Source organism: Rana temporaria, chromosome 2, assembly GCF_905171775.1.
Source record: "Rana temporaria chromosome 2, aRanTem1.1, whole genome shotgun sequence".
Taxonomy (NCBI): Eukaryota; Metazoa; Chordata; class Amphibia; order Anura; family Ranidae; genus Rana; species Rana temporaria.
The window spans coordinates 384,759,284-384,787,065 of record NC_053490.1 but is presented as its reverse complement, the minus strand read 5'-3'; the positions used below and the strand labels follow the sequence as shown (position 1 = coordinate 384,787,065).

The 27,782-nt window shown below is 45.7% G+C and overlaps 1 protein-coding gene across 1 annotated transcript in view; it reads left to right on the top strand.

Moving 5' to 3' along the window:
• Positions 1 to 1,390: 1,390 nt before the first annotated feature.
• Positions 1,391 to 27,782, top strand: part of LOC120927333 (fatty acid-binding protein, heart-like) — a 40,057-nt gene continuing 13,665 nt past the window's right edge. The window contains exons 1-2 of the mRNA XM_040337927.1: positions 1,391 to 1,516; positions 19,629 to 19,801. Coding sequence (XP_040193861.1) covers positions 1,444 to 1,516; positions 19,629 to 19,801 — 246 coding nt within the window. The 5' untranslated portion in view covers positions 1,391 to 1,443. The remainder of the gene's footprint in view (positions 1,517 to 19,628; positions 19,802 to 27,782) is intronic.

Sequence of the window (27,782 nt, the reverse complement as noted above, 5' to 3'; positions counted from 1 at the left end):
AAATCTCCTGCAAGCAGCATCTTTGGAGCGGTGAGAGGAGCGGTGTGTATACCGCTCCTTCACCGCTCCTTCCCATTTAAAACAATGTGAAACTGCGGTAATACCGCCCGCAATGCGGCCTTGCAGAGGCGCATTACGGGTGGTATTAACCATTTTTCGGCCGCTAGCGGGGGTTAATACCACACCACTAGCGGCCGAATCCCGCGGCAATTTCCGACGGTATATCGCCGCTATTTTTAGCAGCGCTATACCGCTTCCGTACTTCCGCTACCCTGTGTGAAAGGGGCCTTATGGCTGTGGCCTTTATTATTATTTTATTACAGTATATGTCCTGCCGAAGCAAGGACGGCTTTATTATTATTGGATTTAATAAATAAAATACACTTTTATTTCCATTTAAAAACACGTAAATAGCTCAGCCACTGCGACTTGAGCTGTATCATCAAAGGAAGAGGGGAATGACATTCACTTTAAATAATATCAACATTTTTATTAATAAATATATTACATTTTTTAAAATGTAAATGGTCCCCCTTAAATAAGGTGACTGCCACATAATAAAATAGCCGCGACTGAAGGGAGGCAGGGGACACAACAGCTTGTTGCTACTGAGGTGACTAAAATCTGGGGCGTGGAACCCCCTTTTTAATTGAAATTCTCCTCACAGATCCCCCTAAGCTGCCCAGCTACAGTGGTCAGCTGACCTCTGCAGCAAACAGGGGCCAATCAGAAACCTTCCCGCATTTTTCTAACCTGAGGGGATCCTAGAAACCCAGCTGCTGCAATCCCATGAGGCTTACAGCTGTTTTTTCTCCCCATTTCCTTTCAGAATCACAGTATATATAAAATAATATGCAAAGTGGTTAAAGGGAACTTTTATGGCAAAGATGTTTTAATTACAAATTATGAGAGCAGACTGCGTTTCTTCTTTAACTAACAAAAGTGTTTCACGGCGCTAAACTTTTTATATATAAAACATTTTATTAATTTTATTTGTTGCCTTTAGCAAAACAAAAGGAGTGAATAAAGCAAAAAGTGTAACCCTTTATTTTTTGCACATTTATCTTGGTGGTCCATGTTACTGGAGGTATGGCGGCGGTCTATCCTTTGCCCTATATGCATTGCTTTGTGCTATATTGTGTCTCTGTTTCCCATCTCACCAAGTTGGGAGGTATGGGTTGGGTCTCATTTACAACAGGCTAAAAAAAAAAAACACTTAAAAAATGTATTTCAACCTTTTTTTTTTACACAAAGAAAGGTACACAGCATACAGCAATAGAGTGAGCGAAGCAATCCTTGGCCTGGTGCAGGGAGGGGCTCTGGTTTCTCACACTGTGCAGACAGACAGTCCAAGCACCATGTGATCACACAGTCAGGCTATATATACTGAGGCTGGGAGCAGTGCTCTGTTAATCTCTGCAGTAGCATTCATTCTCTTTCATCATGGTTGAAAAATTTGTGGGGACCTGGAGGCTGGTAGACAGCAAGTTTTTTGATGACTATATGAAAGGGCTTGGTGAGTATAACCCACATGCAAAATATCTGTGACTGCATAAATACTGCATGCTAGGGAGATGTATTTTTAAACAGAATCATTTTATAGAAAAGGTGATAAGCAGAAAACCATCTGCTCTGTTGCAGGGGGGGGTAAATAAACATGGTTAAAACTTCAAGCCATGGTTAATGATCTCATATCAAATCACTGTGAAGTGCTATATTTCAGTTTTTTTTTTTTTTTAGGTAAATTGTGTGTATGAATTTCTGTAAAGAGAGTGCAATGAATGGGGAGAGCAGTGCAGGGTGGATGGAGATTTGCTGGTGCTGGAGATTTGCAGACAGAGGCCATGTGTGCAGACTAGACTGAAATCAGATCCAATGGGGTGAAATGGTAAAGCTGGGGCTGCCAATGAATGTGGACTAGTAAAGGTGTTATATGAAGAAAAAAGTAAAGGCGTTATATGAAGATGTAAAAGATTAACATAAATTTTCTTTAATTAGAAGATAATCCTGCATTGCTTTGCATTATGACAGGCTGCAAAGAATGTATTGCAGGGATGGAGATTCATACATCTACTCGGGCGCAAAATAAAAAATGTAGTGTTCAAGGATTATTTGATATTGACTATATAATCAAATCCAATATTTTGCTACATAAAATTATATAGATCCTTTAGTGTGTGTGTGTGTGTGTGTGTGTGTGTGTGTGTGTGTGTGTGTGTGTGTGTGTGTGTGTGTGTGTGTGTGTGTGTGTGTGTGTGTGTGTGTGTGTGTGTGTGTGTGTGTGTGTGTGTGTGTGTGTGTGTGTGTGTGTGTGTGTGTGTGTGTGTGTGTGTGTGTGTGTGTGTGTGTGTGTGTGTGTGTGTGTGTGTGTGTGTGTGTGTGTGTGTGTGTGTGTGTGTGTGTGTGTGTGTGTGTGTGTGTGTGTGTGTTCTACTAAATTTGCTAAATCTTATTTTAATTCTTTATATATTTTTTTTTATTTAACATATAAAATGTAGTGCCCATATGCTTCTAGACTAAAATGCATAGTGGTTATAATCTACTAGTTTAAATACTCTTTGCCAATATCTTTGGTTGACACACACACAGCTCCCTAGCAATGCACTCTTGTGTTGCGTTTATTTATATATATATATATATATATATATATATATATATATATATATATATATATATATATATATATATATATATATATATATATATATATATATATATATATATATATATATATATATATTAGGAATGTATAAGCACACTCCAACCATACAAAGGACAAGTAGCATTCTCTTAACAATCGCCTGGATGTTTAAAGTGAACGCAAATCAACGTTAACGGTGATGCTTTGGTCAGCAACTACAAAATCGATCCATACAGTGCAACAAGTGAACCCTGATGGGGATTCTAGATTTCCATGCTTCAGCAAGCTGGTATGATAGGTTGCTGTGACTTTATTGACTCTTTTGTTTGACCTTCATTTTGAAAACCTACACAGCAGCCTGTGTTTATTGTATACACGTTACAGGGCGCACCTTCAACGTGTGTGTGTACCTCAGACCTCTTTAAAAGCACTATCATTGATATTATTCCACAATGAACAATGTTCTTCCTATGAAGTCAAGTCACCAATAGTTCTAATGCCGCGTACACACCATCACTTTATGTGATGAAAAAAAATGACGTTTTTAAAAACGTCACTTTAATTGACTGTGTGGGGGAAAACGTAGTTTTATGTCTTGTAAAAAACGACCAAAAAAAATTGAAGCATGCTTCAATTTTATGTGTCGTTTTTCAAAAGTGCACTTTTTACTTCACAGAAATTTACCGTGTGTAGCAAAAAACGTCGTTTTGTAAGACGTTTTTTCATCCACGCATGCCCAGAAGCTACTTCAATGGTAAAACGTGGTGGAACGTAACCTCACTTTGCAAGAACATTGTGAGAAAAACGATGGTGTGTAGGCAACTTCGTCTTTGAAAATTGAAGTTTCAAAAACGTCATTTTTTACTTCACAGAAAGTGTCGTTTTTTTTCATCACATAAAGTGATGGTGTGTATGCGGCATTAGTGTTGGATTATGTGATCAAATACACCAAGAATGACCTGCATCCCCCCGCACAAACACATTCTCTCCCCTGACATCTGGATGTTTTTTTCTATTAAAATTTAAAGACTGGTAATTCATACTCTGTTAAAGAAAAATAAAATCACCAGGCTGTGTGCATCTTGATGTATACTACGCCTACACAATGTGCCAGAAATGATTTCTTTTCAAATGTGGTTGCCGTTTAATTTTAAGTGGAAAACATTGTGGCTTTTCAGTAAGCATTCTGATTGCATGTCAATTCTGAAGTTCTACATGCATATTGGGTCCTATTTTACATGCTTGCGTTTCACACGTACACAAGCAATCTGGCTGTACAATGCAAGCAACTGTTATTTTCGAAAGCATCTGCTGTGAGAAAATCAATTGTATAAGTCTTGCAGATTTTGTTTTAGGTTCCACAGTGCGTGTAATTTGAGCTAGAAAGGTTCTGTTCAGTGACGTTCCCTTCAACAAATCGCATTTGTTTCAAGGATAAAGAGACACTGTCAACTTGCGAATGCATAACAAATGAGGTGACTGTGAAAAGGGCCTCTGCCTTGCCCTATACAGTAATTTTATTATCGGCACTCTTGTTCCTTGCTCCTTAGAGGGCAGTCAGTACTTGGCATAACATCCAATTGCTATGCCTAGGCACTGTCACATGGGGGGCGGGGCTTGTGACACTACTGCTTACCAGGGTTGCCACCACCAGTCTTAACGCTAACTGAAAATTGGGAAAGTCTGGCAGTGCTAGTAAGGTGATTAAAATGGTTGGTTCATGGGCCACCACCAGAGTGATCTTGAATATCAGTGCCTCCAATAGCTGAACGGCTCGCTTGTCAGCTTCTATTGATCCCTCATTACAAGGGATTGTTGGTGCTTGTGGCTTTAGCCAAGGCCTTTCTCCAGATCCAGATGGTCAGCCAACAAGATCACCCCTTGATACCTTATAAGATGTGAAGATTTCTGATGCATCTCCTCCGTCCGGAGGAAACCGACTTAAAGCAGTTGTATAGTCCCAACATTTTTTTTGTCACCTGTAAGACCAAAGGCATAATGAGCTAGTATGCACTGCATACTAGCTCATTATAAAATGCTTACTTTGGAATGAGTCATCGGTAACTTACCTGGTCCACGCCAAGGTAGCTGACATGTTGCCTCGGTGTGAGACTTTTCTTGCAAGGTCCAGCATCTGCTGGGCCTTCAGACGAGAATCCCCTGTGAGCATGTGCCGCTGCAGTCAGTGGCTCATTGTGAGGGGAATATCTCCTTAACCGTAAAGGTTTAGGGGATATATATTTTATTTATTTTCTTCCTTCCCCCTACAGCAGGGGTCTCAAGGTACCGTCCCGCGGCCCATTTGTGGCCCACGGACCAGTTATAAATGGCCCGCAGGCAAGGCGGGGTACCGCAGAAGTGGAGGAGTAGATTTTCTTCACATGCAGAGTAGTGCAGGAAGTGTCTGTCATAAGTTCACTTCTCTGTCATGTCACGCTGCGGCTGCTTCCCCAGCGGCCCCCCTCTCTTCTCGTCCATCCCCATTTGCTTGTGATCTCATCTGGGATGGATGAGAAGAGGGGGGCGGCGGGGGAGTAGCCGCAGCGTGACATGACAGAGAAGTGAACTTATGACAGACGCTTCCTGCTTTACTCTGCATGTGAAGAAAACGACAACAAGTAAATGCTGACCTGTGCCCTCATGTACCCCGATTGTGCCCCATGTACCCCGATGTGACATGTGCCCTGTGCTGTGCCATGCCCTGTACCCTGATGTGGCCTGTTGTGCTGTGCTCTGATGTGCTGTGCTGGGCCCTGTACCCTGATGTGCGCTGCGACATGTACCCTGATGTGCGCTGGGCTCTGTGACCTGATGTGCTGTGGACAGTGTGCCGTGTAGTGGTCGGTGTGAATAATGCGTCCGCTGACACCAGTGCTGGTGTTAATAATGCATCCACTGACATGAGTGCTGGGGGTAATAATGCGTCCGCTCACACCAGTGCTGGGGGTAATAATGTGATCGCTGACAGCAGTACTGTTTTTGAAGTTTGAAAGTTTGCATGCGGCCCCCCCCATGGGATATGAAAACTTGTCTTGTGGCCCTCAGGTAATTTGAGTTTGAGACCCCTGCCCTACACTTAAGCCTTTTAGGCTTACCTGTAGGTAAAAGTACAAAAGACTATACAACCGCTTTAAAGGAAAAGTGCTGGAACAAAAAAAATCTATACACTCCTAAACCCAGAACTGAGCGATTGTGTGAGATTACTGATTGGCAGTTCCTGGTCCGCTCTGAGCAGAGAATGGTGACTGTTGGGCTACTTAACACTGGAGTGTTGGCGGTAAAGCGCCACAAATTTTTAGCAGCGGTTTACTGCGGTAATAGTGGGAGCTTTTAATCCCTGCTAGCGACCAAATAAAGGGTTAATGGCGTCCACAAAGTGCCGCTGCCAAAACATTTTGCAGGCACTTCAGCAGCGGTGCCCATTGATTCCAATGGCAGGGGCGGTGGTGGAATGGTGTATTCACCGCACCGCCTGAAAGATGCTGTTTCCAGGACTTCTAACATCCTGCAAGAGCACCGCCCCAGTGTGAAAGCACTAGGGCTCTCACTGGGGATGCAGGGAAGGTTTTTCCAGGCGCTATTTTCCCAAAAGGGGAAAAATGCCCGGGTGTGAAAGGGGTCATAAGCCCCATACACATGATCTGAAAGTCGTCTGAAAAATGCTGCATTCGAATCTATTGTACGATAATTGGATCATTAGTACAGAGCTTTCGAGAGCAGATCAGGACAGTTCATCCGATATCGGACATGCACAGAATTTATCGTACCATTTTCATTTTAATCAGTACAGCTGTCGTTTGAAAATGCAATACAAATGCATTGCAACACATTACCAAGCTAGGCTCTGTCTAGTAATGCTATACAATTTTTGACTTGGGCCTGTCCTCTAAAGATTTAAACATTTTTGACGTAAAGACACATGCTAAACCTATTCCTGACAATCTGCTCTAAGCTTTTTTTAATAAAAAAAAAGTTGCATTGACCCTTCCTCATACAATTTCTGCTAGTCCTATATGCTTCAACAATACGTGTGTGTTGCAGGGGGATGGGGACCAATAATGGCATCCTTGTCTAGGGCCCACTTGCATGTTAAACTCTAGTTGGCTGAGTGATTGAAAACAAAGGATACTATGCAACATGTGATACAAAGGATAGCCAGTGTACTTCTATAGAACTACAATATATACATTTACAAAACTCAAGATTTGGTTTGTAAAATAGTAGATTATTCAATGGAATTTAGATGAGAAGTAAACAGTTTTTTGCAAATCTTACTCCATTTTCATTATCTCATATTGTCATGGTCTCCTACAGGTTTCACATGTGTGATTTTTATATATATTTTTTTTTTCCAGCGTATTTTGTAGCTTAAAGCCAGAGCTCTGCTTTAATTTCATGCCATTTCCCTGTAGAATTTTTATAGATACCAACTGTCCCCAATTTTGGTTTTCAGTCCCTGAGATGCTATTTCTCAGGACTTTATTGTAACCCTTAGGGCTTTCACACGTCGGCTCAGTTTCTTTTGTCCGCTCCGTCGGCTCAGCGGGGATCCCAGCTGAGCTCTCGGCGGATAGGGCGGTCCCCGCACACTGTGCAGGGACCGCCCTGTCTCTGTTCCGCTGTCCCCTATGGGGAACCGGATGCAGACGGACCGTCTGTCCGTCTGCATCAGTTCCGTTCCACCGGACGGAAGAAAAATAGGGTTTTCTTCCGTCCGAAACCCGGATCCCGACGGACGCTAGCGGATGCTCCATCCGCTAACGGACGCGTTCCCATAGGGATTCATTACAAGTCCGTTAACGGACTTGTAATGAGCGGACAGGCGGAACGGACATGTGAAAGGGGCCTTATTTGCATTTGGTGTGAACCCAGACGTTGGTTGACATTGCTGGGCAAATGAACTGCAGGTGGGGATTCCTAAAGCTGATGCATGCAAAGGAGCAGGTATGATCGTGACCTCTTTAACCTAAAATAGGTCGGTGTATGGCCATATGAGATCAACTTTGAACTTGTGTGGCCATATTTATGTTGCAAGCATCCATGCCCCTTTTTTAAATGTGGGGCATCCTCCTGCCCACTGGTCCAGCAATGACAGCCAACACCAGGGTTAGGCTTGGACTGAACTTAAAGGGGGTTTAAATTTTTTTTTTTCCCCTTAACCACTTACCCCCCGGACCATATTGCTGCCCAAAGACCAGAGTACTTTTTGCAATTCGGGACTGCGTCGCTTTAACAGACAATTGCGCGGTCGTGCGACGTGGCTCCCAAACAAAATTGGCGTCCTTTTTTCCCCACAAATAGAGCTTTCTTTTGGTGGTATTTGATCACCTCTGCGGTTTTTAGTTTTTGCGCTATAAACAAAAATAGAGCGACAATTTTGAAAAAAATGAATGTTTTTTACATTTTGCTTTAATAAATATCCCCCAAAAATATATAAAACATTTTTTTTCCTCAGTTTAGGCCGATACGTTTTCTTCTACATATTTTTCGTAAAAAAAAAATCGCAATAAGCGTTTATTGATTGGTTTGCGCAAAAGTTATAGCGTTTACAAAATAGGGGGTATTTTTATGTCATTTTTATTATATTTTTTTTACTAGTAATGGCGGCGATCAGCTTTTTTTTTTTTTTCGGTACTGCGACATTATGGCGGACACTTTTGACACATTTTTGGGACCATTGTCATTTTTATAGCGATAAGTGCTATAAAAATGCATTGGATTACTATAAAAATGCCACTGGCAGTGAAGGGGTTAACACTAGGGGGCAGGGAAGGGGTTAAGTATGCCTGGGTGTGTTCTTACTGGGGGGGGGGGGGTGGCCTCACTAGGGGAAACACTGATCCTCGGTTCATACATTGTATGAACCGAAGATCAGCATTTCCCCTGCTGACAGGACCGAGAGCTGTGTGTTTACACACACAGCTCCCGGTCCCCGCTCTGTACCGAGCGATCGCGTGTGCCCGGCGGCGATCGCGCCTGCCGGGCACACGCACGGAAGTCGGGGGCGCGCGCGCCCCCTAGTGGCGGCTGGGAGAGAGGACGTCATATTACGTGCTCTCGCCCAGCTGAGCCAACTTGTCGACGTATAACGGCGGTGGCCGGTCGTCAAGTGGTTAAATAGCTTCCTTTACCTTAGTGCAGTCCTCCTTCACTTACCTCATCCTTCGATTTTTGCCTTTAAATGTCCTTATTTCTTCTGAGAAATCCTCACTTCCTGTTCTTCTTCTGTCTGTAACTCCACACAGTAATGCAAGGCTTTTTCCCTGGTGTGGAGTGTTGTGCTCGCCCCCTCCCTTGGACTACAGGAGAGTCAGGATGCCCACGAACGCACAGCTCCTTTCTCTATCTGCAACGAAGAGCATCCTGACCCTCCTGTAGTCCAAGGGAGGGGGTGAGCAGGACACTCCACACCAGGGAGAAAGCCTTGCATTAGGCCCCTTTCACACTGAAGTGTTCTCTTCCGTTCATGGACGGACACAGCAGCCTTTGACCTTAGGGTTATATCCGCTTCCTTCCAGGAGAGTTAGGCAGAAAAAAAGCACTTTTAAGTGTTAACACTTTCCTCAGTGCAGCTCCTCCCAGGGGGCGTGGTTCCCCGGGTATAACCCACACCCTGCTCTAGCAGCCTGTTTTTCTCTGCCTAACGTCAGGAGAGGACAGGCCCTCTAGAGTCCTGTACTCTGGAGATTTTTTTGCGATTTCTTTTTTTTTTTCCGCTTTTTATTTTGTTCCTGCATTTTTGAATCCTGATTCTTCTATCAACAGCCGACTGGGTGACGGGCTGGTCTCGACTCTTGTAGTCCCCCCCCCCCCCCCATGTTTGGCCATCAAGCGTGTGCCGGCCCTCAGCTCTGGGTCCTCCACGACAGGCCCCATTGCTCCAGGGGTGGCCGGGGAACTTCTTGTTCCAGGGCACACATATGACCGGTCTCTATGGCTTTGTCACAGTGTGTCTGGCCGACAGCCATGCCGTCAGTGGACGTTGATTCTGTCTCGGATACCTCCAGACGGTGGTCGCAGGACGGGTAAGTATGGCCCCTTGCTCAGGTAAGGTGGGATGGCTGGAATTTTCCCCTGGGAAGTCGACTGAGGGTTCACCCTGCTTTCCTCTCTCCCTTATTTCCTCTCCCTCCTTCCCCATTTTGGGTAGCGGCTGTGAGGGGGGGGGGGGGGGCCTTCTGGGGTCTCTTTATTACCACCGGGGCCTGTGTGTAGCGGGGGCTGTGTTTTTTACTCTGGGGGGTGCTGCTGTGTTTGGTGCATCACTGTGGAATTTAAACCCTGCCACGGCCGCCATTTTGCCATGGTCACGATTTACATAGCTCGGCAGCCATTTTTCTGTAGCCCGCTGGTGATTTTTTTTTTACCTCAGATGGCGGCCATTTTGGAAATGTCTTGGCCTCTTGTGTCAGTTTTAGCACTGCAAAACGCCACAAGTCTTCCCAGAGGTGACAGACGCAGCACAGCCAGCACACCAGGGGTTTTCAGCTCTTTGCAACGGGGTGGAGTGGGGAGTCCCTGGGAGGCTTCACCTTCTATTTTTACAGTCGGGAGGTGACCAGTGGGGTGTTCTGCCTTGCAGTACACAGCGGTGGGGCAACATGGACCTGTTTTCTGCCCTAGCAATGCCTGGATTATACTTTAATCCCCCTGCCGCATCTGTTGAGGCAATGTCGGTGAAGCAGCTAGTGCCCAGTAGGGGGGGTACAAAAGCGCCCCCTCCCTGAGCCTGCTTCTGGGGATATCTGATACAGATCTGGTCTGTCATGTCAGACGATGCAGGCTTAACCCACACGGACTGTGAGGATGACTCTGCCCCAGGGTCAGTACATGATGGGGGTTTTGTCTTATTTCTGCGATGTTACTCCTAAACTTTAGGAAGGCCTGGGGCACCGGATGTGCCGGTCCCTTTTGGGTTCCGCAAAAACCGTCCAGCACCGCTAGAGTATTTCCCTGTATTCCAAGTTTGGAGCAATTGCTATGTATGGATTGGACACCACAGAGTTTTTTTATTTTTATTTATTTTTTGCGGTTCCGGAAAAATTTGCGGTCCTTTATCCCTTTTTGAGGAGTCTCTCCTCCATCAGTGGACACTCCCGTGTCCATACTGAGTACAGCCACCACATTGCCTTTGGAAGGGGCTCCCGCTTTTACGGACCCCACTGATAGAGCGGGCCACAGCCTCCACCCTCCTATGTTCACAGTTGTGGGTTCGGCTGTGAGACCGGTTGTGGCCGGGTCTCTGGTGTCGCAGACACTGACTGAACGGGCAAAGTTGTTGCTGCAGAAACTGGAGAAGCAGGATGCTTCCGAGACCTGCAAGGGCCTGGCTGAACAATTGGTTCAGGGTCTAGAATTTGTCTAAGTCGGCTATGGATACGCTTCCCTTGCTTTCCAGAGCCTCCGCCTATGCGGTGGTACTACGCCGCCTTGTGTGGCTGACATGCTGGTCTGCGGACCAATCCTCCAAAAAGGCCTTGGTGGATTTGCCCTTTAAGGGTGAACGGCTTTTTGGGGCGTCCCTGGATGAAATAATTACCGATGCCACAGGTGGTAAGAGCACACTGCTCCCACGGTCTGGGAAGGGCTAGGAGCCTCGCCATAGGCAAGGGCCCTCTTTTCCTACCCCAAAGCGTTTTTTTTTTCGTGTGGTGGGGAAAAGTTTGCAAGGTGCTAAGGCGCCCCTGATTCCTTAAGCCTGCGGACAAACCTGCCCCCACGTGTCTCGGGTGGGGGGCCAGCTTCGCAAGTTCACGGCTCAGGGGAGGTCTATTTTCTCCGACTGTTGGGTTTGCAAAGTAATTTTCTCGGGGGGTACAAGATAGTGTTTCTCTTGTCCACCAAACAGATTTTTTCCTTCCTACCTCCGGTTCGCCGGCGGGCTCTGTCAGGGGCTGTCCAGGATCTTCTGGTCAGGGGAGTGATTGTACCAGTTCCCTCTTTGGGACGGTTTCAGGGGTTTTACTCCAATCTGTTCGTAGTACCCAAGAAGGAAGGGGTCCGTCCAATCCTGGATCTCAAGGCCCTCAATTGTTTTGTCAAGGTGCATAAATTCAGGATGGAGTCGATTCGCTCGGTAATAGCAGCACTCCATCAGGGGGACTTCCTGGCGTCCTTGGACTTCATGGACGTGTACCTACATGTTCCCATATTCACAAAGCACCAGAGGTTTTCTGCGCTTTGCGGTCAGGGAGCACCACTTTCAATTTGTGGCCCTCCCGTTCGGCTTGGCATCGGCACCACGGGTTTTCACCAAGGTGCTTGCCCCGATACTGGCCCTGCTGAGACAGCGGGGGATCATTATCATGGAATATCTGGACGACCTTGTCCTGCGAGCTTCTTCAGGCTCAGAATTAGAAGAGGACGTGTCTATCACGTGTCAGACTCCAAGAGTTCGGCTGGCTTCTGAATATCCGGAAGTCAGTGTTGGTTCCGTCTCAGACTGGAATACCTAGGACTAGTCCTGGATTCCGCGGAGGCGAGAGTTTTCTCCCAACGGAGTAACTTCAGACTCTGCAATCTGCAGTGCAGCAGTTGTCGACCCAGAAGTGGTCATCTCTTCGATTCTGCATGAGGGTTCTGGGTCTGATGGTGGCCTCTTGCGAGGCGGTTCCGTATGCCCAATTCCACACCAGGGTGCTACAGAAGAGTATTCTGTCACGTTGGGACAAGGTCCCGTCATCTCTGGATTACCAGATTCAGTTGAGTCAACGGGTCAAGTCTTCCCTGGTGTGGTGGCTGGCGTCTCCGGGCCGACCGGTCAGGATCCAGTTCGACAATGCCACGGCCGTGGCGTACGTCAATAATCAGGGGGACACGCAGAGTTCAGCTGCAGCGATGGACAGGGCTGTGGAGTCGGAGTCGAGTGAAATTTTGGGTACCTGGAGTCGGCAAACAATGCACCGACTCCTACTAAATTTAGATTGGAATAAAAAAAAAAAAAGCAAGTTTAAATGTCCCAATTCACAAAAAGTTATAATTAATGACTTCTCTACTGTAAGAATAAAGACCAATGCATGCAGTGCCTCACGTAACTGCAAAACGAACACGTTAAGTGACCGTGAAGAAGCATGCTTTTCATGTGCTTCACTATATGGCACGCAACGCACAATTAGGAGCTGCAATACTTATACTTTCCATAGTGTTGTGCTTTTACAGGGAACGCAGCGTCCATGTGTAACCTAGCCTCTCACTGATAAGGGATTAAATAAATGTTTTTTTGCAGGACTAGAGAGTGAGACACTTGTATAAGTGAAGGGAATGGAGGGCCAATAGTTCAAGACTGAAGCTGTAAACCATTGGAAAAACTGCTGTCATTTAGCTAAGGCTATAAAAACTTGTAAACTCCGATTTTTAGCTTAAACTTGACTATGGGATTCTCCTAGGAAAATCATGTTTTAGAATAAATGCCCCTTCCTGGATCCTCCCACTGCCCTATCTTCAGCAGCAGATAAGCACACAAAGGAGAAAGCAGCAGCCCAACTACCTCTCTAAGATTATTTTCAGCCCTAAAAATAATAAAGTCTGACTTGAGAGCCTCTATGAAAGAGGATCTGGCAGAGGCAATTCTCTTCCTTAGAACTCTACATTGAATTGATTTGCATTTGCTAAGCCTATAACTACATTTCAAGATTAATATAAACCATTTCTAGGTTTTACAGATTTTGTTTTTGGTTCATTATAGATGAGCTTTGTTTTTCTAAAACAACCAAATAATGTGGTTTGTATTTTTGAACTGGTAAATATCCTGTTCCTGATGTTTATGCCTGCTGCTACTATCCAGCCACTTGATTGATTAAAAAAAACGTTGTTTTCATTGTGTTTGTCTTTTGCTTAAACTGTGCAATACAGTAGACTGTTGGATTCCCAGCCAGTAGTCCTGTGGTAGGTTGCGTTTCTTTCCCTCAAGGAATGTATAAAATACATTTGCATATTAATAGAGGAGTCGGAAGTACATAAAACTGAGTCGGAACATTTATCTACCGACTCCACAGCCCTGGCGATGGAGGTCGCACACATCCTTCGGTGGGCCGAGAGGTTCGTTTCGGCCATGTACATTCCGGGTGTACAGAATAGGAAGTCGGCTTGCCAAAGTCGCCAAACACTAGACCAAGGAGAGTGGTCACTCCACCCGGAGGTGTTTCGGAGTCTGTGCCAAAAGTGGGGCATTCTGGATGTGGACCTTCTAGCGTCCCATCTCAATCGGAAGGTGCCACGGTTCGTGGCCAGGTCAAGGGACCCGTGGACAGACGCGTTGGTGCCACCTTGGGGTCGCTATCGCCTAATCTACGCCTTCCCTCCTCTGAAGCTTCTTCCTCGCTTGCTGCGCAGAGTGGAAGCCGGAGGGATTCAGACAATCCTGATTGCCTCAGATTGGCTGTGCCGCTCCTGGTCCGCGGCCCCCTGGCGTCTACCCCTGAGAGTAGATCTTCTGTCGCAGGGTCCGATCTTCCACCCTGCTTTACAGTCGCTGGCTTTGACGGCGTGGCTGTTGTGAGCCAGGAACTGAAAGACCGAGGCCTATCGGGCTTGGTGGTCTCTACCATGCTGCGTGCACGGAAGTCTACTTCACGTAGGATTTACCATCATATGTGGAAGGCCTACATCTCTATGCGTGAGGAGATGAAATGGCACCCTCGTACATACGTGGTGTCCAGGATTCTGCTGTTCTTACAGCGTGGAGTGGATCAGGCTCTCTCCTTAAGTACGGTTAAGAGTCAGATTTCGGCTCTGGCTGTTTGCCTTCAGCGATCCTTGGCGTCGCACTCTTTGGTGCGTAAGTTTGTACGGGGGGTCTGGCATGTGGCCCCTCTGGTGCGCCATCCACTGCCCCCATCGGACTTGTATTTAGTCCTTTCGGTGCTTCGGGATGCTCCCTTTGAGGACATTTGGAAGATCCCCTTGTTGACTGTCACAAAAGGTGGTTTTTCTGGTAGCGATTATCTCGATCAGACAGGTGTCTGAACTGGCGACCTTGTCTTGCAAGGCTCCCTACTTGGTCATCCATAGAGATAAGGTGGTGCTGTGGCCTCAGCCATCTTTTCTCCCAAAGGTCGTTTCGGCTTTTCACATTAATGAGGACATTGTTCTTCCATCCTTATGTCCTCAGCTGAAAAACCAGGAGGCCACTTTACATTCCCTGGATGTGGTTCGGGCCCTACGAGTGTACTTGTCTGCTACGGCTTCGTTCCGGAAGTCGGACTCGCTGTTCGTGTCGGTGGCTGGTCCTAAGAGGCCTGGCAGTCTCGTCGGCCACCATTTCTAGGTGGATCTGACAGGTTGTGATTCAGGCCTATGCTCTGAAGGGGTGGGCGCCTCCCTTCCGGGTTATGGTGCATTCGACCAGGGCGATCGGTGCCTCTTGGGCTTTCCGGCATCAAGCCTCTGTTACAGGTATGTAAGGCAGCAACCTGGTCGTCAGTCCACACTTTTTCAAAGTTTTTCAAAGTTTTACAAGGTGGATGTGAGTGCATCTTCTGATGCCTCCTTCGGCCGCAAGGTGTTACAGGCGGCAGTTTAGATTGGAGTTTCTCCGTTGAGTAACTCCGGTTTTGTTTGGGGTGTAACCTGGTTTGCTGTGTTTTCCCACCCCTCTAATTTTTTGACACTGCTTGGGGACGTCCCTAAGGTCAAAGGCTGCTGTGTCCGTCCATGAACAGAAGAGAAAATAGGATTTTTGTACTGACCGTAAAATCCATTTCTCTGAGTTCATGGACTGACACAGCACCCACCCCTCCTTTTTTTTTTACTGCTTGTTACGAACTGAGGCTGCTAGAGCAGGGTGTGGGTTATACCTGGGGAACCACGCCCCCTGGGAGGAGCTGCACTGAGGAAAAGTGTTTAACACTTAGTGCTTTTTTTTTTTTTTTTTTTCTGCCTAACTCTCCTGGAAGGAAGCGGATATAACCCTAAGGTCAAAGGCTGCTGTGTCTGTCCATGAACTCTGAGAAATAGATTTTACGGTGAGTACAAAAATCCTATTTTTACAGCATTTAAAAATAAAAAATAGCGCTATTAAAACGCTCTCCATGCATCTCAATGGACCCTTTCACACAGTCCTGCAAGCAGCAGCTTTTGGGCACTGAAAAAAACGCTCCAAAAACACCCCTCTCAATTTAAATGAATTGAAAGCGCTGTAAAAAAGGACCCGACCATGTTTTGCGATTCGGCGCTGCGTCGCCTTTAACAGACAATTGCACGGTCGTGCGATGTGGCTCCCAAACAAAATTGGCGTCCTTTTTTTTTTTTTTTCCCCACAAATAGAGCTTTCTTTTGGTGGTATTTGATCACCTCTGCGGTTTTATTTTTTGCGCTATATACAAAAATATAGCGACAATTTTGAAAAATTCTATATTTTTTACTTTTTGCTATAATATATTTTTTTCCCCTCAGTTTAGGCCAATACGTGTTTTACCTATTTTTGGTAAAAATCGCAATAAGCGTTTATCGGTTGGTTTGCGCAAAATCTATAGCGTTTAAAAAAAAGGGAATAGTATTATTGCATTTTTATTCATAAATTTTTTTTTTTTTTTTTTTTTTTTTTTTTACTACTAATGGCAGCGATCAGCGTTTTTCGTGACTGCGACATTATGGAAGACACTTCGGACAATTTTGACACATTTTTGGGACGTTTGTCATTTTCACAGCAAAAAAATGCATTTAAAGTGGAGGTTCCACCTGAGAAAAAAATATTCCACCAAAAATCTAAAAAAAAGTAAAAATTGACTTAGCTGTTGCTATGCGGAAGTACCGAATCTGCCTCTTCATCCTCCGGTGGATTATCTTCCTCCTACACTGGGTGTCTTCTTGTGAATGGGGCACGCTGCATTCTGGGAACTGTGTCCCAGAAAGCAGCTGGCCCATTCACACAGCGCCATGCTGCTCGTGCATGGGCAGTGAAGCCGTACGGCTTCACTGCCTGTTTCCCTTACTGTGGATGGCGGCACTTGGAGCTGCAAGGATCAGCCTCGGCAGGGGCTGACATCGCTGGCGGCTAGGACAGATAAGTGTCCTTATTAAAAGTCAGCCGCTACAGTTAGTAGCTGCTGGTTTACTTTTTTTATTTTTTGTAATGGAAGAACGCTTTAAAATGCATTGTTTACTGTGAAAATGGCAATTGCAGTTTGGGAGTTAACCACAAGGGGGCGCTGATGGGGTTATGTGTGACCTCATGTGTTTACAACTGTAGGGGGGGGGGGGGGTGTGGCTGTAGGTGTGACATCAATTGTGTATCCCTATAAAAGATCACACGATCGATGCCGCCTCTGAAGAACGGGGAAGCTGTGTTTACACACAGCTCTCCCTGTTCTTCAGCTGCGGGGACCGATCGCAGGACTCCAGCGGCGATCGGGTCCTGCGGTCACAGAGCTTTGGGGCGGGTGCCCGCGACCGGGTGCTAGCACAGGATTTATCTATACGTGCATGTGCCATTCTGCTGACATAAATGTGCAGGAGGCGGTCCTTAAGTGATTAAAGGCAAAATTGAAGGATGAGGTAAGTGAAGGAGGACTGCACTAAGGTAAATGAAGCTATTTAGGAAAAAAATGTACCTTTACAATCCCTTTTAAGCTCATTCCTATTACCGTGCAGGTAAAGTGCAGCCTTGGTTTTGCTGGTGTTCAGCCCCAAGGGACAATTGTGATGCCAATGTGTTCAGATCAGTAGCTATCTATGTGTATGGGGGAAGGGTGAGCATGTCTCATGCTGTCTAGGCTTCATATAGTAAATGAGTTGCTTTATTAAAACTCCTTGGCACTTTATACAGTTGTATAAACAAGAACAACATTTCCATTACAGCTTCCATGTAGTACACGTCAGTCTTTTGGCTACCAAGGGTATGTGCTTTATTGCATTGCTGGTTTTCTAAAGTCTGCCACAACATTATGGGAGTAAATTGCATGCAATATTTCTGTACCTTCATTTGACCTAATCTATGCCAAGAACACAGGGTTCTTGCCAAAGGAATCACATGTCCTATCTAAATGACCACAACATTATTTTAACTGAGCTTGCCTGACCTTGTCAAGGTTGTAAGAGGCCTGAAGGTTGAGCATTCCACAGGTGTGGTTAATCCTTGTTTTGAATGGCAAAAAACATCTTTACACATTTCTAATACAGTAAAGACAGTAGTATTTAGCATAGATGTCATCTGCTAAAATATCCTAACAAAATACTACAATCATACACATAGTGAATAAATAAACTATGCGATTTGAGAAATTTTTGTCTCTAGCAACAGGCTTTCATTAAACTAATATGGCCATATTAAGTCAACAATGTTAAAAGCATCCCTGTTAGAGTTGAGCGGACACCTGGATGTTCGGGTCCGAAACCGAACTTTAAAAAAAGTTCGGGTACGGGAACCCGAACTCCGAACCCCATTGTAGTCAATGGGACACAGACTTTTAGAAAAAAAAAATGCGCGGAGGTCCCCGCAAATTCAATAACCAGACCCTTTAGGTCTGGTATGGATATTAAGGGGAACCCCGCGGTCAATTTAAAAAAAAAAAAAATGACATCCTCCCCATGTTGAGGGCATGTGGCCTGGTGTGGTTCAGGAGAGGGGGGGGGGCACACTCTGTCCCCCCTCTTTTCTGCGGCCAGCCAGGTCAACGTGCTCGGATAACGGGTCTGGTTATGGATATTTGGGGGAACTGCACTTCTTTTTTTTTTTTTTTTTTTTTTTGACGGCGGGGTTCCCTTTAATATCCATACCAGACCTAAAGGGTCTGGTTATTGAATTTGCGGGGACCTCCGCTTTTCTTTTTTTTTTTTTTTTTTTTCCCGGACCCAACTTTTTCCAATTATTCGGGTCCGGGTAAAACCCAAAGTCCATACCGAACTTTACAGTTCGGGTTCGCTCAACTCTAATCCCTGTGCCTTTTGTAAATCGGCTGTGGAGGGGGGGGGGTTCATCCCCCTTTTAGAATCTTGATTCTATTGCAAAGTTTCTTGCATGCAGATCCTGCCAGTAATGGAATTTCTTGATACAGTAAGACAATAAGACCTCATACAAATGGGGGGGGGGGGGGGGGGGGGCTGGGGAGCTATAGGTGGGGTGTACAGCCAGGCCATAGAAGTGGATGACTGTACTTGGGGGTAAATGGCAATTCTTTCACACGCACATGACTTATTCCCTAAACAGAGTTCTGCATTCAGGGAATATGTCATGCATGCGTCAGAGTTTACTCCAATATACAGCTATTTGGTTCACTAGTGGGCTGTTGGCTCCCTGTGCCACACAACGTGGATGAAGGAATCCTCTCCACTTTGCTATGTGGGACTGCTTCGCTGCCAGAATACACTGATCAGCACTGCTGCCAATTGGCTGCATGTGCTGATCAAATAGCATGTTTGTGAGCTATAAACTGCCATAGATGGATAGTTACTTGGTGCTGACCATGCTCTACTAGAATTTCTAACCCAGGCCCATACTTTAAAATCCTAGAAACAAATGTTTTTGCCTATATTTGAGGCATCCTGTTACATCTAAACTATCCAATCAGTTTGTATGCAATCTGTGAGGCCCTTGCACTGTATAGTAGTTGGTAGAGCTAAAGGAGGTTGTAACATGGATGTGGGTAGAGATGAGCTTAAGCGTATTTGGATTCTAGTGTGAACCTAGATGGGGAGCCTGTCTGCAAGCTATCCCAATCATTTGTGGCTGAGGCATGCCCTGCAGTCACAAGTGTACATGCAGTTCCAGTGCAAGAAATGCCAAGGCCACAGATAATTGGCCCAGTATAGTGACTGCTTGTTGGCAGGCTCCCTCACCTGGGTTCACACTAGGCTGTTAACATGGCAAAGCTTATCCCCAATGGTGATCTATACATTATTGTAGCCGAGTGCAGGTGGGGAGTGGGGATGCTTGCTGTATTTTTGCCTACAGGTGCACCTACATATGGTGCATAGAAGCAGTAGTAAAATAGCAACAGAATGTAATTTCGTTCATTGAAGGTTGATTTAATTTTTTATCTTATTTTCTCAGGTGTGGGTTTTGCCACCCGACAGATTGCAAGTGTTACCAAACCCACAACTATAATCAGTTTGGATGGGGATTTTGTTGTGATACAGACCCAGAGCACCTTTAAGAACACGGAAGTCAAGTTTAAACTCAATGAGGAGTTTGATGAAACTACAGCAGATGACAGAAAAACAAAGGTAAAAAAAAAAAAAACTTATCTTCTCTGATGCCCAAGTGATTTAGAATGGTTGCCTTGCACTGCATTGGTTATGGAAATATTCCCATGAAGTACCCCCATCTGCCCTGAGTTTGTATGTTCCATCTCTTTGCAGTGCAAAACCTGTTAACAATTTAACCTCTTGCCAACCACAATGCATATATGTGGCAGCAAGAAAGGTAAGCATGGATGCCTCATGGTTATTATGTATAAGGCTCCAATACTCCTGTGCTTGCCATCTTTAATGGAGATTTGGTGCAGACCTATTCTGTATATTCCAGGTCTATGGGACCTGGTAGCGACCCTGCAGCATGTCTGCATGTGCTGGATTCCAATGCGCAGAAACTTTGTGCGGTTTCTGCCAATTCCCGTGCAGAGTCACAAGTTTGTGTACGCGCGGTATTGCGAACTGGCATGCCAATGTCGCATCCCAGAAGGCAGTTTGCAAGACTTTGCATATGTGAGAACATGCTCAGGGGCTCGCAGCATTAAATAATATGTAAACCCTCACCTTGTAACACATTCAGTTTAAAAATTAAAGTGTGTGTGTGTGTGTGTTACATTCCCTCTGTTCTCAGCTGCATAAAGGGGAGGAGAAACTGGAGGACACTGATCTTCCCAGTGAAGGGCTGTGCGGGGGGGGGCACGTTTCGGCACAAGACTGATCATTGGATTGGCGCACTTTGGCAAACGGGTGACACTAAACTCTGAAAACACAGCTGTGCTTTTGAGCGCCTGTGGCATAACTGAAAGTCCCAGAGATTTCAGCCAGTATAAATCTGCCCATCCAAAAATGCAATTCCAGCCTCACTGCCAAGCAGACCGACTTCATCTCTCATAAAGCCTTATCCTGTCCCCGTCAACTCTTCTCTACATTCAACTCTCTACTTTGTCCTCTACTGTCTCCAACCACCAACTCACTGACCAGGAGATCGCCAATCACTTCAAACAGAACATTGATACAATTCGTGAGGCGAGATCTACTGTTCAGATACTTTACACTTCATGCCCGCAGGTACAAACGCTACTTTCCTCTTTCAACCCCACCACTATAGATGAGGTTGCTAAACTACTTGCTAACGCCCATCTTATCACGTGCCCTCTGGATCCTGTTCCCTTCAAATGCGATGTTAACCCTCTAGGTCAGGGATCCTCAAACTACAGCCCTCCAGCTGTTGCGGAACTACACATCCCATGAGGCATTGTAAAACTCTGACATTCAGACATGACTAGGCATGACGGGAATTGTAGTTCCTGAACAACTGGAGGGCCGTAGTTTGTGGATTTAAGCTGGGGGCGAGTGATGACAGGGCTACATGACCAATCTCCCTCCAATCTGTGCCTACACTTAGAGTCCTGATGAGATTGGCGGCCGAAGAGGAAAGGTGCATGCTCGGGAAAAGTAGTCTGGTGAGCCGGGCACAGGCAGAGCAGTACACAGGTGCTCTCCTTACAATTCTCATTAAGCCATGGGACCTAACAGTATGACCTCTCTAAACCTGCCCCCCCTCCCCCGACCAATGTAGCTGGAGAGCAGAAAGTAATGAGTGAGGTGGAGGATTGCGAAAATTACCCCTCCGGTGCAGCGCTCACTGAAAGTTGCCCTGACATGACAGCGGCAGCCTTAGTTTTCTTCTCCTTGTGCTCTATGTAAGTGTCCAGCAGTTCAGCCTGAGCACTGTGAACAGACTGGTCTCAATATGTGCTGTGTGGTGTCAGTGTGCGCTGTGCTATGGTGTCAATGGCTGTGCAGTTGTGTGGATCTCAGCGCTGGATTGTACTCCCTCCTGCTGTGCTGCACCTCCTCTCTGCCAGCCTGAATAAAAGGGGGAAGTGGGGACATGCAAGCGTGGAGCCGCACACACAGGCTCCTGATGATGAGATGGATGGGAGTTAGAGACAGCAAGAATGGGGAAGAGACCCAGTTCTAATGCCCTGTCCCTCTGGTCTGACCCCAGAGGCCTGTCCCTCTGGTCTGACCCCAGAGGCCTGTCCCTCTGGTCTGACCCCAGAGGCCTGTCCCTCTGGTCTGACCCCAGAGGCCTGTCCCTCTGGTCTGACCCCAGAGGCCTGTCCCTCTGGTCTGACCCCAGAGGCCTGTCCCTCTGGTCTGACCCCAGAGGCCTGTCCCTCTGGTCTGACCCCAGAGGCCTGTCCCTCTGGTCTGACCCCAGAGGCCTGTCCCTCTGGTCTGACCCCAGAGGCCTGTCCCTCTGGTCTGACCCCAGAGGCCTGTCCCTCTGGTCTGACCCCAGAGGCCTGTCCCTCTGGTCTGACCCCAGAGGCCTGTCCCTCTGGTCTGACCCCAGAGGCCTGTCCTCTGGTCTGACCCCAGAGGCCTGTCCCTCTGGTCTGACCCCAGAGGCCTGTCCCTCTGGTCTGACCCCAGAGGCCTGTCCCTCTGGTCTGACCCCAGAGGCCTGTCCCATTTTGTTAGTTGTTGGTAATATTTAATTTTGTAACTTGATTCTGCATAAAACATTTAACAGTGTCATTCCATGAGATAATCTACAAGGGCGTGTTTACGGGTGCAATTAGGCGCAGGGCAGTGTATGAATTAGGTGGGGCAACTGGTGACTAGTAGCTCTGGACTTGAAATTTTGAGCCCTGTGTGTGATATATATAATGTATTGCTACATTTCATTCTTGGGCTGACCCTGGTCACATTATGAATCACAATCAGTGCTGTTTGTTCATTTTTGTACTACTAAAGCTCAGAGCTGCAGCTCTGTGTAAAGTATATACTGATTAGTGACTGCAGCTGATGGGAACAACTTCTGTTGCGCAGGAACACTCGCGCACTGATCAAAATTCAGCCAGCCTCTGCTGAATGTGATAAATTTCAATCACTGTATGGCAAGCTTAAAGGAACACTAAAGGCAGATTTTTTTTTTTTTTTTTAAATAACAAACATGTTGTACTTGCCTCCACTGTGCAGCTCGTTTTGCACAGTGTCCCCAAATCCGGTCTTCTGGGGTCCCTCTGTGGCTCTCGGCTCCTCCTCGCAAAAGCTTTCCACCTTCATGCAAGCTTGCATGGTGGAAAGATTTTGCGAGTGCACTCCTGTGATACAGCGGCAGGCATAGCCGCCAACTGTATCACTCGGCCCCGGCGCACCACGTCATCTGCTGTGATTGACAGCAGCGCCAGCCAATGGCTGCACTGCTATCAATCCGTCCAGCCTAGCCAATCAACGGCCAGGCTGGGAACTGAAGAGGGATCAGGTAAGTAAAACGGGGGGGGGGGGCGGTACCGTCGGATGTTTTTTCACCTTAATGCATAGGATGCATTAAGGTGAACATTTACCTTTACATCCCCTTTAAGGGACAGATTTGAATGGTATTAAGGGCATCCAGGACAGTGATTTGGTCCCGGCGCTGACCAACCAGAATCTCTGTCCTGGAAGACCTGCAGAAAGAAGGGATAAAAGCAGATTTCAAATTCTCCAGACTGCTACACCACCTTTGTGGGCAGACGGATCACCCAAAGATGAGTAATGTCATAATGGAAATGGTTTTGGCTGAAGTTGTACAGCAAGGCTCCCATTCAGCACTGGAGGCTGCAACTGCATGATTCCAGATGCAGCGACCATTTTGGGACGTAAATGTTACCATGTATAATGCTGCTGGGGTCTGCCCCAAACAAACTAGAATGACTTTCAGGAGATAATGGAAGTCCTGACAGGTTCACTTTAAAGTAAGCTTCATGGAGTACTTGTAACCACTTGTTTCCTCAATGTGTGTTTCTGTTACCAAGGCTCGCTAAAACATGACGCTCAAACATAACTTTTACTCTTGCATTGTTATGCTTTGAATGACAGCAGCAGTTTTCTCTATGGCTAAGGTTGTAAATCAACATTGCGCAAAGATAGGTGCTTTAGACTGTGTAATTGGAATAAAAGTAACATTAAGGCCTAATACACAGTGGACATTATTGAAAATGCCAGTCGCATGAGCTGTAGAATGCTTCTTTTAACTGAGTTTTTACAGCTTAAAAAAAAAAAAAATCCTCTTAACCCACTAGTTCTGGGTTTTCCTGCCAAAAATTACTAACCGCATATGTGTGCATATACACATAGGATAACATGCTGGGGAGTTTAGTGGCTGCAGAAAAACGGCAGCTATAAAAACATTCAGTGTGCATGAGGCCTAAACCCAAAACAATGTAATCTATTCGGAGAGTTTCCAAAATGGCAGCAGCCCTAAAGTGAACATTCCTCTTCTCTCCCCCCCTTTCAGTGCATACAACTGCATGCTGATCTAGAAATATGTTTGATAAAGGGATGTGTTTTTTTTTTTTTTGTAACTTCCTAGTTCCCAAACACACTGGTGCTGGTAGCCCGGGCTGCACAGGTGCCTAATGAGAGCTACAGCATCAGTCTCTTCCAAGGGTATCTCATACATGCACATAGAGCAGTTTGTGAGTGTTCATTAATAAACCCCTTCACCACTGGTACCGCACATGCATGCATTTTCTACACATGCACCTTTTATGGCAAACCACACCTCAGCTGTAAAGTGCGTTTGCAAGATCAGATGAGATGTCAGTGGGCTGGCCTAGAATAATGAAGAGTAAGCAGGTCATCCAATGTTTAAAAAGGCACTTTCCCATCTGCCAAGGGGAACTCGTACCTTGATTGCTGGTAGTTATTAAAAAGTTTATTATGGTTGTCAGAGGAATTGTAAGTGTGTGTTACTTGCCTGAGCCCCTTCTTGCTGCAATGTACACTAGTGTCTTGGCTGTCCCAGACACTCCTGATTGAGACGCAGCCAGCCAATCAGGGGCGGGGCCAGGAGAGGCCTTCATGTCTGAATGGATACAGAGCTCTGACTTGCCGTGGGTGCCCCTGTAGTAAGCTGCTGGCGGAGGAGGACCTCACCAGAGGGACCAGGAGAGCAGAGGAGGATCTGGGCCACGGTGTGCAAATCCAACAGCACAGAGGAGGCAAGTATAACATGTATGTTTTAAAAAAAAAAAATGTTATGGGGAGGGAGGACCTTTACAATAACTTTAAAGCAGAACTTTACCCATGACTTGCTAAAACCATTCTTTAGCAAGGAACATTCCACATTAATAAATTATGGGGGGGGGGGGGCACTGCACCATTTCTTTTGAATGGCAACCCATGTACCAGCACATTAGTGCATTGTGTTTTGTGATGCGGCAGGTACAGTTTTTACATCTATTGTAGTGCCACAGGCAGCCCATTCAAATGGGCTGCCTTAATGCAATGCACCTGTAATAAACCTGCTGTTACAGATCTGCCTGGTGTGAATGGGGGTTCTGAGCCTATTGGGCTCTTCTGTGTGTGTGTGTGTGTGTGTGTGTGTGTACGTACTCAAATGTTAGCCATGTGTCTGGCTGTGTATCCCATGCTTTAAAGACAAAAACCGTACACTTTGCCAAGAGGTATATCTATCATGTGACCTCAGCAGCCTTGGAAAGAAGTAGACAGACTTTGCTGAGGTTTTGGAATGGAAAGTATTTTGTATGTGGCTGTTATGAGAGGGTTGGAAAAAATGTACGTGCTGGCTTGGACTGCAGTGTATTTGGAAAGAATGCCAAATATGTCTACTTTTTTTTTCTTTTATATAAAATGAGGCTTGAGCACCTCCTAAAAAAAAAATGTATACAATGCTTTGTCCTAGCATTCATATCATAAGGACATGGTGCAGCGTATCTGGCTTTGATCTTTTCCTACCAGAATTGCAAATCACTTGGAAGGCACCATAGTTTCAGAAGTTGTGCATTTCATCTATGTACTTGGTAGTTTCCTCAAGCATCACTATAAAGGGCAATTGAGGACATGAGGCTGACAGCTGCTGCAGTTAGGAGCACCTAGTGGTATAAACATTTAGGGCAGTATGTGCCCAGGTCTGAATGACCAGGATGCAAGAAGTCTGTTCTGGTCATTTGTCCTTGGATGCATACTGTCTTAAACTTTCCTACCATTGGGTGCGCCTTCCAGATGCAGCAGCTGTTGGCCTCAGTTTGACAGGCAGCTGGATGGGACACCTGGGCCCTGTGCATGCAGGTAATTTCCAGAACACCATGCAGTGCGGCTAAACACCCAGTGTGCATAGGACTTTCGATGCAATGTGTGTGTTAACCACTTAAGACCCGGACCAATATGCAGGTTAAAGGAGTTGTAAAGAATTTTTTTTCCCCTTAATGCAATCAATGCATAAAATCGGATGCTGCCGCCCCCCCTGAGCCCCCGTTATACTTGCCTGACCCCTCGAAGTCCCGAGATCCTCTTCGCCGCTCAGCCTGGTCGCTGATTGGCTAGAGCGGATGGATTGAGAGCAGCGTAGCCATTGGCTGGCGCTGCTGTCAATCACATCCAGTGACGAGGCGTGCCGAGGGATGCAGTGAGCGGCTATGGCCGCTCGCTGTATCACGGGAGTGCGCCCGCAATTGCTGACCACCATGCGAGCTCTCGCATGACTGGTGCGTAATTGCGGGGAGGACAGACAGCCGCAGAGGGACCCCAGAAGATGTGGATCGGGGCCACTCTGTGCAAAACAAACTACAGTGGAGGTAAGTATAACTTTGTTTTAAATGAGAAAAAAATCCTTTTTACTAACGCTTTAAGGACCTTGCCCATTTTTGTGATTCGGCACTGCGTCGCTTTAACTGACAATTACGTGGTCGTGCGATGTGGCTCCCAAACAAAATTGGCTTTTTTTTTTCACACAAATAGAGCTGTATTTTGGTGGTATTTGATCACCTCTGCCGTTATTTTTTGCGCTACCGTGTTTCCCCGAAAATAAGCCCAGGTCTTATATTAATTTTGGCAACCTAAAACACACTAGGGCTTATTTTAGGGGGATATCTTATTTAATTATGGTATGTACAATGATCTTAAAGTGGTTAGTACAAAAAAGAAATGAGTGCGCAACTCCAAACATTTAAATGTGCAATCACAAGGGAGTGAAATGTTATCAAAACCATAAAGTGATGAAAAAATTGATGTGTTGATACACCCTGTACCAGGTGAACAAAAAATATATAAATAAACCCAAAACGAATAAAAGAGGTAATTGAGTGATCAAAGTCCTCAGAAAAATATATCAAAGAAAATCCTGACCACCAGATACTTCCAAGCAATAGTTCATTAATCGCTGCAGACTAACCCAACATCTTGAAGAAACTTGAATCTTTTTATATTCAGCTGAAGAAATATATAAATACTGACTCTTACCCAATCGTTGGACCCCGGTTTTAAGGAGGTTAGATGAGCTTGTGCATCAGCCTGCCGGCCCCGATGTATAATCACTTATCTTGGGGAGGAGTGCTTCTATCTTGCAAGAAGGAAGAGAAAAGGCTTCAGCTGTCTTTCCAGGCCGTATGACACAAGAAGAATGGTAGTCAGATTTCAGCTTGGAAGATGCAGGATAATAAATTCTGAACCCGTAGACTCAGTGGAAATGGAGGGAGAAAAAAGAGATCCTCATAGTGTAGTATATCCAAAGAATTTATTAAAAAAAACACTTTAAACTTCACAGCAGGCACAAATCCACTTTTAAAATTCTTACAGCAAGTCTCCATCATAAAAAATATGTAAAAACTCAGGATAGAAAAACACAGCATCAAAAAAAATATATTGTAAATAAAATATACAGCCAAGGAGCGAACCAAAGAGCTGGGAGTATGAGACTGTCTCCTTTCCCAGTTGAAGCCAGTTATGAGGAAACATGTCAGGTGGCGTTATTCTTTTATTGATGCTGTGTTTTTTTTTTTTCTATCCTGAGTTTTTACTTTTTTTTTTTTTTTTTGATGAAGTGACTTGTTGTGAGAATTTTAAAAGTGGATTGGTGCCTGCTGTGAAGTTTTTTTTAAAGGGTTTTTTAATAAATTCCCACAGTAAATAGAGAAGCTGCAGAAAAGCATGTAATGTGTTTTTGTGGCAATTTCTTTTATCTGCCCAAGGCTATAGCTATTTTAAGGCTATTATCCGA